Source organism: Aythya ferina (genome assembly GCF_964211825.1).
Source record: "Aythya ferina genome assembly, chromosome: 2".
In the NCBI taxonomy this organism is placed as follows: Eukaryota; Metazoa; Chordata; class Aves; order Anseriformes; family Anatidae; genus Aythya; species Aythya ferina.
Window position 1 is genome coordinate 25,284,397 of NC_140297.1, and position 12,436 is coordinate 25,296,832.

General features: G+C 34.6%; 1 protein-coding gene across 1 annotated transcript in view; it reads left to right on the forward strand.

The window, feature by feature from the left end:
- VPS50 (VPS50 subunit of EARP/GARPII complex) overlaps positions 1 to 12,436 on the forward strand; it is a 75,637-nt gene that overhangs the window by 21,283 nt on the left and 41,918 nt on the right. The window contains exons 10-13 of the mRNA XM_084510804.1: positions 4,022 to 4,064; positions 6,875 to 6,973; positions 9,709 to 9,849; positions 10,702 to 10,837. Of these exons, the coding sequence (XP_084366930.1) occupies positions 4,022 to 4,064; positions 6,875 to 6,973; positions 9,709 to 9,849; positions 10,702 to 10,837 (419 nt within the window). The remainder of the gene's footprint in view (positions 1 to 4,021; positions 4,065 to 6,874; positions 6,974 to 9,708; positions 9,850 to 10,701; positions 10,838 to 12,436) is intronic.

Here is a 12,436-nt window from a genome sequence, read left to right on the forward strand (position 1 = left end):
CCCTCTGTCCTATAAATGCATGGTTTGTTGGAACTTCAGAGTAATTACCCATAAGGCTTGATTTCAGTTTAGGTCTCCTTTTGAGGTATGGTTGTTTAAGGATCTGAAGATGCAACTAAAAAGTGTATGAAGTTAGCAATTCTGCCTGGAAATAAGCCTCTCCCTATTTTGAAGTATCATATTGAAAAGTTCGTTTTTGTTTTCTTTTTAGTTCCATAAAACTTGTACATGGATATAAATACAGCCAAAATTAGCCTACATTACTTGATACAACTCCCCTTTTTTACCTCCCTACACCCCCCCCCCCAAAAAAAACAAAAAACCAAAAAATCAAAAAACAAAAAAAAACGCACACCAATCTTTTGAAATCTTGAATCCCTTCTGTATATAGTGGTGAATAAAAAATATTCTTTATTTATTTGAATGAGAAATGGCTTCATGGTTTCCCTCAGTCACAATTAGGTTGTCAATATGCAGGATGACTCCTGAACAACTTTTGCTCTTCATGACTCTACATTCTATAGAGAGATGGATTCTGCAGTGTGTTTCACACCTGGGTGTCATCTGTAGTGTCTTTTTGTTGTTCAGGAAGCTCTCCTTAGTATGTTGTTCTTTTCGAAGCTCTATGGCTTGTCTAATCTATTATGTGTATCTCCTGCATTTTTCTTTTTTTGGAGAAGAAAATTTATTCAACTTGAAAAGGCAGCTTGATTTCTTAGGCTCTTCAGAGTACTCATCTGCAAAAACATGTACTTTTGAGATTCAGGTTATTTACCTAGTTTCTTTAAGTTAAATTTTGTTTTATGTACGTTATATAAAAAGTTTAATGCTGAATCACTTCAATCTTTCATTGCAGCTTTTAATTTCCACTGCATTATGTTCACTATAGCAAAATTTTGAACTTAAACTAACAGTTCATATTTTTGCCATTTGGAATATTTAACTGCAAAATTCATGTTATTTTAAATCTGTTACCATACTGACAAGATACGTGACAAATAATTGTGAGGATTTACTTTGTTGTTGCACTCAAAAGGATATACTTGCATCCGGGAAGACAGTTTCTTGAAAGAAAGAATGATGATGGAAAATCAGGACTGCTTCTTTATTCTGAGATTGTTTTTTTTGTGAGTTTATTTTTGTTTGGATTGTGAGAGTAGGACATTTTTTTACAGTAAATCTCAGCCTCAGAGCATATATTTTCATCGTTGTGCACTGATTTACTTCTTGAAATCCCAAAGAATATGTATCGTGTGGAATAACATCTTGCTAGCAGGGATTAGGCTAGATCTTTTGCATTTTTGTTTGGGACCACAATAGAAACAGTTAATCAAAAAGTCAGACAAGCGCTGACATTTAAAACGTACTTTACCTACAGATCTTTATGAGAGTTATCACCTCTGTACCTTACCATGACATTTTCACAGTATCACTTTCATTTGTCAACGTGAAAAGAATCAGTGCATTCCTTCAGATTTTTCTTGCTAGGAGTTAGGTGTAGCTCTTATTAATCAGCAGGGGATTTAAACCTTTATATGAAGTGTGTGTGTGTGTGTGTGTGTGTATATTTTAATTTGCTGTGTACGTAGTCTGAAGAGACAAGCACTGCAGCTTTCCTGACCTCTTTGGTTTTAAGAGAGCTCATCCTCCTTTAACACAGTAGGCTGGACTATTTTTTTTATCTTTGTTCTCCATTATCTTCCTCCAAGGGAAGCAGATCAGTGCTTGTGTTGCATTCCATGCTTGCATTATGTGATTCATTTTTGTTCATAAATAGAAATCAAAGTCATCTGCCTTCTGCTTGTTGATTAGTTATGATGGGAGTAGACTCCCTTCAAAAACCCTTAGAAAACTGTAGTGTCAGATAATAGGACCACTCTGTCTATTGCATCTGGGTCTAAATGTTCTTTCTATTATATCACAGGAGATGTACCTTCTAAAAATATGCTAATTTAGATTTCTGCGGATAAGGATGTGAAAAATACTTTTAATATGTTTTTTAATTCAAGGCATTCATTTAATTCATGAAGTCTCAATTATGGTAGATGGGCTTTCGTAATAATCTTGTAGCCATTATGTCTAAGCATTATCTTAGTAATTGGGTACTAGAAAACAGACAATTTTAGCTGGATGCTGCATTTCTACATTTTCAGTTCAATACTTGATCAAAGTTAGATTTCATAGGAATTCTTGTGATTGCATCTCCATCTCCAAGATTGGTTGGTGTAAGTGTGGGATATATTCTTGCAAACACTTGCATACGTCTTTGATGCCTACTCATTGAACAAATAAACTGTGACTCTGTGTATTTAAAAGTCTTGCTTGAGCCCTTGCTTCATTGGGAAGACAGCGATGTCACAGAATTTGCTCTAAACAGTACAGGTAGGAAACGTTGGTGTCTTGCCTTGGCTGTGTTGCATGTAGAGCAAGATCTTTTGAAGTCCTCTCCCAAGAGATAGAGAACATACACCTTCTAGAATGGCTCAGATCTTGGGGGATTTGCTGGGATTTGTGACAAGAGGGCTCAAGTCCCTGGTCTGCCTCCTATGGTAGCAGGTGGTTACAAACTGAGGCAAGCTCTTCATGTGTGTGAGCGTGTCAGTTGCCTGGATGAGGTAAAAAATTCATGTGTATTTTAAAGTAAGTTAGAAAAGGTAAATGCTACCAAGCAGCAGTGTGTTCATGACATTTATTTGAGAAGAATCCCTCTCGTGTTTATGCAGTACCTGTTACTATCAGGGGATTTGTGAGTTTTTAATAGGGCTTATATCAGTACAATTGCTTAATTTATTCAGTCTGTGCAAAGGCTGCCTGTGCATTAAATCAGTTTTGCTGATGTCAACAGCTTCTGTGTTTTAGACCAGTTAACTTCAACATACAAACCAAAAAGATTTTTGTATCCTGGGGGTCTGTGCTGTACCTAGCTCTAAAGATGGACAGGAGTGTTTCTGTGCATAGAGCAAGATTCTCTTGTTCTAATTTGTTCTTGCTAGATAAAAGGAGTACTAGGAAATGTTCCTAAACTCCAGCAGGAGATGAAATAACATGAAATTGTTAAGGTTTTTCTGTCTGGAGGCTTGTTACGTATGGATAAACAACAAAGAATTACTGGCTACTTGATTTTAGTGTTCAATGCCAGCTCTTTCTCTTAATTTTTATTTTCTATTTAAACCTTTCTTAAGAAGATGCTGTATCCAGCTTATCTAACAGAACTAAAAAAGGAGGGGTGATAAGCATATCATTTAAGTGGAGAGAACTAGATAAGGAAGCTAGAATCTGTTTTGATAGGTAATGTAGGCTCCTTAAGAAAAGATTCAGAGTAAAGAAGTAAGTAATCTTAAATTAGGTAAGGTGATTATCCCATCAGAACTCAGTGCTTTCTATGCTGAAGAGAATATCCTGCCTATGTCTTTGTTTTCTTGACCCTCCCAAACAAAACCAAAAACATATTAGCCACTTCTTTTGTATTTTTTTTTTGGTTGGTAGTCCAAAATTCTGAAAGCTGATTGTTAGAGAGCAGCAGTTGTGACTTTCTTTGTCCAAAATATAGTAGCTTTTTTTTGGTTAATCGTTCTATACCAAGTACAGTGCAGACAAGTGAACTGATGGTCTTAAAAAGATTTTCTGAGTTATGTAAGCTTAAGTTCTGACTTTTCTTTAAAATTTAAATGTTTTTCCCACAGTGTTTCTATACGGATTTCCTGAACAAAGGTTAAAAGGTTCTATACCACAGTTTGCAAAGACTTGACTGCCCTGACCTTTTTGTTTCTGTATTGCTGTAGGCCAGAGTGCTGAAACAAAATGTTTAGAGCACAAGTTTGTGTGGGGTTGGGAATACCTCTGAATATGTGGGTAAATCCCAGCAGGATGAGGTCTTGTCTGGGCTCTCTTAACACTGTTGCGTTATAAAGCTGGAATAATATGCTTCTGTAACAGATATTTTAATTTGAAGTGTTAAGAAGACAAGACTGTCAATATGATCAGTAGTTTGATTTTTAAACTTTATTTCTTTCATTTATAGTGAGTTAAATTCAAAACTGCAAGATACTTTGGAACAAATAGAGGTAAGAATTATTATGTTTGTTTAGTGTATATTAGTCGTTAACCTGTAGATACTAGAGCTTTCTAAAATGCACTGCTATTAGCAATTACTGAATGTGTATGTTTCTTTCAAGTATAGTCTTTGGAATACTGTAGCCTGTGCTATTCATGTAGCCTCTTGTGCTGAAATCTACTTAAATGCTTTAAAATATGGTATCAAGTCTATCATACCAGCTTGCTAATTGTGCCAACTCAAATGGTAAAGCAATCAATAAAATAGATAAGTCATATTAGAAGCACTGGAGCAAAGGTATGCTCCCTGTGTGATGAATATACACAGTGGTTTTCAGTCCATCAGTTGCTGTGAATTCTTTAACTTGTCCTAAAGAGTTGTGAAAAATAACCAAGAGCAGCATGCCAGTAGGTTTGGATAATATACACAAGAGATGACAGTTTCACTGGAAATTTTAGAGGTCAGCAAACTGGAAACTGCTGGGTATGGCCAATGCTAAGACATAGCAAGTAAGACTTGAATAGCCAGGAAAGATACAACTAACATCACTTTAAGTTGGTAGATAGTATCACAAAAGCAAATAAATATGAAATGGTAGGTTTCTTGCTGGAAATTGATGGCAAAAAAAAAGGGGGGTTGTGAATGATAGGAACAAAAGGAATTCTTTTTATTCCATTAGTAAGTGATTTTGAGCAAGCTTTTGTCAGAAATCTAACAGTGTAGGTATATATAATGTATATGTAGTGCTTGTAATCTCTATGTATGTAATGCATATCAGGAGATGCATATCATGCATATCAATGCATATCAAATGCAGCAGTTCTCTACACCTCTCTCTGACCATTTGCACTTTGGAAAGTCAGATAAGAACATGTATTATTGTACCTTGTTATTTAATTCCCTGTACAATTAGAACTTTGTTACCTTTTCTTCATTTGTGCATTTTGTAAATTTACTTTTTTTTGCAAAGGTTTTCTTTGATGTTTTACTCTTTCCCTGCTATATGCATCTCTGTAGAGTATGTCTGGTTCTGAAGAGCTAACGAGATAACTGTTTTCATCTCACTCTCACTTAGTCCAGTCATTAAACTAATCTTTATTTAAGATCACTCAGTTTTCATTCCTGTTATGTTCAGAGGATACCATTTATTCCTTGTGAGCAAACACTGAAATTGCCTTAAAAGGGGACATGCATCTTTACTTCCTCCCAGTAATAGCTTTGTAGAGCAAATCCAGCAAAGTCTGGAAAGATGTGACATGTTGGTTGGTGTAAGCGATACATAGCTAGATAAAGAATTGTATTTGAGTTTCCTATGTATTTATTTATTTATTTTATTTAAATCATGTTCCACCAATTACTACTTCAATAACGACTTTTCTCGATAGTCAAATGCCTCTGTTCATCTCCATTCTTTTTTTTTTTTTCTTTTTTCTTCCTTAATAGTATGAAAGTAAAGACAATGTTACAAAAAATACAAGGTGGCTATACTGGAAAATCTAACTGAAAAATTAATGTACTGTGTGTTTGTGTTCTGTTCATGGTCAATTTGATATTCCCATTTCTCTGTCTGTAAAGCTGTTTTGCATGAAATATGAAAAGTAGTTTTTTTTTTTTCCTAATATTAGTACGTGGTTGAAATTTCATATTGAGGACTTCCACTGAGGAATATCTGACTGTTTAGATTGCTTGTACTTTTACCATCTTGAGGAAGAAAATGCAGAGTTTTTGATTTTACTCTATCCTCCTTTTTTGTGCCTAAGGAAAATACTGATTTCTTCTTCTTCTTTTTTTTTTTTTTTTTTTTTTTAAACAAACAAACAAACAAACAACAAAAACACCATTAAAACAAAAGCAACACAAATCTTTGGGATCAAAATTTATAAAAATCTATCTATAAATAATCTATAAATATTTTGTGGCTAATGAAATATTTCACAAAAACTTTCCAGTGGAATGAGTAAAAGTATACAGGGACTAAACAACCCTTTTATTTTGATTTGCAAGAGTAAGGTTGCATTGCTCTTAATTAATAAGAATTGAAGTGGCTAGTAAGGAGAGAAACTATGATAGCTGCATAAATTATTGATTTGTGTCCTGATTTTTTGCATTGTTAATTGAAAATAATTAGAGACTGTGTATTTCAGAATACACTAGAGTCTAAGTGAAAATTGTGTTAAGTTTCACAGTCAAAATCTTGGAAAGCTTATTAGTTAGTTATTAAGTATATGATCCTGTTAAATCTTTTCATTCAGTGCACATAAAAAGTGGGCTTCATTTATTGTCAAGCTGTTTCTTCTCTAATTCTGGTCATTGTGCCAGTACAGTGCTTCATAAGTGACTTACTTTTGAATGAACTTTTAGGTCAGAAAATGGGAATTTCATTTAATAGATGGCAGTTATAGGCTTAAGAAGTCTGAATTGCTTGAGCTGAAACACCTATGGAGCCCTTTCATTTTTTCACCAGATCTGGGTTTCTCTTATGAGTGGGAGTAGACCAAATTAGAAATCCAAGCTCTCTGATATTGGGGTGCTAGGCCTTCACAAAGTAAACATCACTTTGAATTCGACTTTAGTGGTGTAAAGTACTTCTTGCTGTACTTGTTTTTGGAGATGGTGAAGCCAGCTGTCTGACAGAAATTTTGGACTGAAGTGCTGCATGTGGCAAGATATACCACCTGAAATAGTCCAGTGTTGTCTGCATTACAAGCATAATTATCAGCATTCTTTAAATACATTTATTTTTCTTTTCTGGTATTGTTAAAACAAACCAAGTATATTGCTTATATTAAATGTTTAACACATTTTTGTGCCTTTATACAGGAGCAATTGGATGTAGCGCTCTCCAAGATATGCAAGAACTTCGATATAAGTCATTACACAAAGGTTCAGCAAGCTTACAGGCTGCTTGGAAAAACACAGGTTAGTATTTGTGTTCTGAGTATGTCGTGTAGAACAGTGGAGTAACAATGTGAAGCTTTGTGTACTGGGGAGGAAATTGATTATCCTAATGCTGATGAATCTTACTTACAAAGGCTCTGTTATTTTGACACTAATTGCTAAATGTAAGCCATGTAATGCCATAACACGTAGGTTTTGGGACATGATATAACTAACAATTCCATATTTCACCCCCTTATGTACTGTTTTATGCATTATAAATTATACCTTGAAATGTGAGTGCTGTTTTTTTTTTTGGTAGCTATGTCCATGTTAGTGAGCTGTGTACAACCAGCACTTTATATATATCCATTCTCATTTTATAGTACTCGAATGTGACAGGAATGAAGATGTGAGGAGATTTTTTTTTGGCAGCAAAAAGTGACACAAGGCATGACAAAAGGAGAGGAGATAGTCCTGCAGGCAGTTCTCATCAGTGATCTGTTTTCATAACATAGGGATGCTGAACATGACAGTGCCAGTGTAGCAATAATATTCTGGTTTAGAAAAGAGATTCCTCCAGAAGGCTTTAGCTGCTAGCAGTCATGTCAGAGTGCCTGTCTCCTGCTGAATACAGGATGAGAACTCCATTCTATAATAATTTTTTTGTTTTTGAATGTTGATTCCCAGTATTCAGGAGCAAGGCTGACATTAGGATGCCTTTTTTTGGTTTTGTTCTTAAATTTTTGTTTTTTCTTTCTTTCTTTCTTTCTAATTAGAACCTTTATAGCAAAGTTCAGTTCTTTTTCCTTGGCTTGACTGTTAAAACAGTATAGCTTTGCAATAGAACAGAAATTGATTTCTTTTCTGATGCATTGACATTGTGTAGAATTGATGGAGTACCTAATGATTGCAACTTAACATTAGGGAAGAATATTAGTTGTTAGACTTTTCCTTTGTTGTTTCTTTGTATTCAATTTCTTTATTTATAGAATGAGAAAATTTAAAGGCAGGCATAATATGTTTACTGCTGCAAAATCTAGTGCACAATAGGTTGAGAAAGGCAGATTTTTGTTGGAAAGGAATGAAGTTTCTGAACATTATTATTTTGCTGCACAATTTTGCTTTATTTGCTTTCATGGTAGAGTAACTTGTTTTCTACTTTATTTTATTATTGTTGAAGTATGTGTTTTGAAATTATCATGAAAACAATTGAGTTGCATCATTGAAATCCCTCCCATTTTGGACCCTCTTCATTAAACAAAATGTCACGAAGCTTCAGTGTCTTTTTCAGTGTACTTTTCATGTTTTCAATTGCCTTTTATTTTTTTTTGACTAATTCAAGTTAGGACTAGCTGCAAAAGATTGGTTATTTGCGACTGGATAGAGGGAGTGTTGCTTATTCATTTCTTACAGTGCTAATGAAGTTCTCAGCTCTGGTCAGTACCTAAGAATGTCAGACAGCAAGTAGCAAAACAGTGTTTTCAAATCCACAGGATCTGATAATTTTCCTCCTGGTACATGAAATAATTTTTCATCGGTCATACCATATATACTGATTCTTACTGTTTCAAGACAAGGTAATAAAATTCAGTGTCCGAGGTGGACTAATGTTATACAGTTACTTAACAAATGATAAATGAGATAATTCATGGAACAGACTTTAAAGTCCCTTCCAGCCCAAGCCATTCTATGATTCTTTTTTTTATGGAAAAAATATTTGTTGTTGTTTTTTCTTCTTAAATAAACTTCACATTTTGCTTTTATTGCAAAAAAAAAAAAAAAAAATTAGGGATTAGTAAGGAGAAATTTATTGGTATGATGTGCAGGCTTTCTGCAACACTTGTTGCTTGTTCCTTACATTATTTTGTGCAAGGAAGAACTCAGTGCACCAAGAGGATGTATTCAAGACTCTAACTGTCATTTTAGTTTTATTAATTGCAAAGGCATTATTTTTCTTGTTAGTTGGAAGTGTTTCCAGTAGGGAAAAATAGTACTGATCTCAACCCATTGCTTTTAGGCGTATATGTCAATGACTGGGAAGGTGAATGAATGAATAAATTATAGAATTAAATGTATTATATAAAATTAGTGTTTAGTAGTGATAACATCAGAAAACTGGTGAGGAGCGGCTGAGGGAGCTGGGCTTGTTCAGCCTGGAGAAGAGGAGGCTCAGGGGTGACCTTATCGCACTTTTTAGGTACATCAAGGGAGGCTGTAGCGAAGTGGGGGTTGGCCTGTTCTCCCACGTGCCTGGTGACAGGACGAGGGGGAATGGGCTTAAGTTGAGCCAGGGGAGTTTTAGGTTAGATGTTAGGAAGAACTTCTTTACTGAAAGGGTTGTGAGGCACTGGAACAGGCTGCCCAGGGAAGTGGTAGAGTCACCATCCCTGGAAGTCTTCAAAAGACGTTTAGATGTAGAGCTTAGGGATATGGTTTAGTGGAGGGCTGTTAGCGTTAGGTTGGAGGTTGGACTCGATGACCTTGAGGTCTCTTCCAACCTAGAAAATTCTGTGATTCTGTGATTCTGTTATACAGGGAGGATGGAAGGGGAAACTTCTTCCTGGTAATACATGAACTCTTGTACATTACAATGTAGTATATAATATATAGTATATTTTGAGGTAAGTCCTATATTAGATGTTTTTAAAACAGATATTGGAGCTCATGCTTACAATATCTAGTGTTCAGTACTGGAAAAGGCTGAAGTTTGAAATCTCTGCCATATGACAAATTGAATTTTACTGTTTGATTTTTTGCTTTTCCTTTTCTTTCAGACAGCAATGGACCAATTACATATGCACTTCACTCAAGCCATTCACAACACTGTGTTTCAAGTAGTTCTTGGATATGTGGAGCTGTGTGCAGGAAACACAGACACCAAGTTTCAGAAGTTACAGTACAAAGACCTCTGTACGGTATGTGATTCTTGCATAAATGTATACTTTTTAATCTGAATTTTTCCTCTGTTGTAGGTGTCCTTTAAGTAAGGAAGTACTCAGATATTAAAGTAACCCTGCAGCTACAGTAGTTTCTTAATACATCTCATAGGCTAATTGAGAAATTGGTTATTTTCAACTTAATACTGATTTTGATGGAATTATATCTTAGCACTTCATTGTTAGCATACACATCATCTAAAATTTAAAGAAATAAATCATAGGATACAAATAGGAGTCCAACACTTCAAAACTTCTTTGTCTTCTTTGCATCAAGTGAAGCAAAGGTGACTTATCATTCCCACTCAGATGAGCAATTTTATACTCTTCTCTTTACTCTTCTCAAATTAATCACTTTACCTGACATCTTGTCTTAGAAGTTTCTGCTGCATACTTACCACTTTGATCATCATTTGATCATCAGCCAGGATGGCTTCTATATATTACTGAAGTCCGAATATATTATTGAACAGTGGTGCCTGCATGTCTCAGGGGTGGTTGCACCCATCTTTCCTAGTCAGATATGCTGATTGTACAGCTTCACTTCTGTATCTACTTTGCCATTCTGTAAATAAAAGAGGTATGGTAAATCCCTTTGGATTGGTCAATTCCAAAAAAAAAAAAAAAAAAAAAAAGACAGTAAGAAATAAACTTTGCATTTTTAGACAGTGCTTGATCAGCTGACTAACATCAGGCTGCTCTCGGGTACTTTGATACGCATGCAGCAACAGAGCTATTTGAATGTGGAGGGTTTTCTATGTTTTATTTTGCCTCTGCAAAAGATGAACATGATTGGTAACAGTTTCACAATATTATTTTGTTTTTCTATAGCATATTACATCAGACAGCTACATTCCATGCCTTGCTGATCTCTGTAAAGCCCTCTGGGAAGTCATGCTCAGCTATTACCGAACAATGCAGTGGCATGAGAATCATGATCAAGATGAGACAGCAACTGTATCTTCTGGTAAATTATTTTCAAAAAAAACCTTCTGTTATTTGGAAATAGCTTTTCTTGTGCTCAAGTCACTAATTCGTACTTAGGTACCTTTGTAATCTTGGCTTGCTGCCTTCAGCATTATTACTTATGGTGTGCAATAAGGACTTTAATACCATTTTTTTTTTGTAGCTTTCAGTAATTTTTTATTATTTTTTTTTGGTGTGTTAATGAATACATGTATTTGCCATTATTACAGTCATAAACAGTTTTATTTTAAACAGTATTTGTTGCTTAATAAGAAGTCAGCTGTGGCAGATGAGTAAAAAATCTGAGGAGATGAGCAGTGTACCCTTTAACATGGGAGCAATGTGAAATTTCTGATTTTTTCATCAATATTGAAATTTTTGTTGCTTATTAAACATAGTGGTTTGGGATACTGGACTGTGTATTAGGAAACACAACATAAACAGTAGGGAATAAATCTGTCACAAGTAACTGTCATGATTTTCAGGAAATCCAGTTTTTTGAGTGTTGCATCTACATGTTGAGATATGGTAACAATTTTCTTGACACACTTACAGGAAAAGGCAAGTGTTTTGTAGTATTATTCTGTTTTGTGCTACTGTTGCTCCAGTTTATGTTCTTAGGGCAGAAACATAGAACTTCTATCTGTCCTCTCTGTCCTCTGGGTACATTTTGCTGGACATACTTTATATTAATATAAAATGTCTAAGGACAGACTTTAATGTATTTCTCCACCAATCCAAGATGCATTGGATTTGGCAGAGGGCATAGTGTGAAATTTACAATATTGAGATTTATGCAGAACTCCAATTTATTTGAATCAGGATTATTCATTTCTTACAGATCTGCACATAGAAAAATACTTCTGTCAAAGAGCAAGGAGTGTAGAATTGCTGCTGCAATTATTCTTCCTTGCCTGATTTGCTTAAAACTTGTATCTTTTACATTAGACTGTCAGGAAAAAAGGGAAAAAAATGGAAATAGAAGTTAAGAAGAGGTGTTGGAAGGCTGTGCTTCCAAGAATTCATTTGAAATTCAGCATTTCTTTAAAGAAATACAGATTGTAAGTCTTAAAAAGAATGAAATTTACACTAATTGATATTGTCTTCCTACTTTAAATTTAGAGATAAAATATTGCAGGTATTTTATTCAGAGTCCTTGTTTTACATGGAATCTGATATGAATTTATTGAAACTGTTATTTCTGATGAAAGTTTTCTAAGTATTTCAGAGTTAAGATTCAGAATTGCAATGCAGAAGAGATGCAGAAATATTTAGTCTGTTTCTCATTCTTAATAATGCATCTTTCTGAAGCTATTTTAAATGCATACATTTCTTGTTTTGATTTTGTTGTAGTCTTTGAAGTGTAAAATAAGGCAGGTATCATAAAGAGTTTATTACATGGAAAAACTATTGCAGTAGACTACTTGCGCAGCTCCGTGTGTAATTTTAAAAATAGTTCCCCATAGTGTAGTTGCTTTTGATACTCCTGAAGAAAGGAAATTGTTTGCACCGGCAAACAATTTGAAGGAAACATTAAGCATAATAAAGTGGTATATTTGATCGTATGAGTCATTTTAAATGTATTGCTTCTAAAACATGT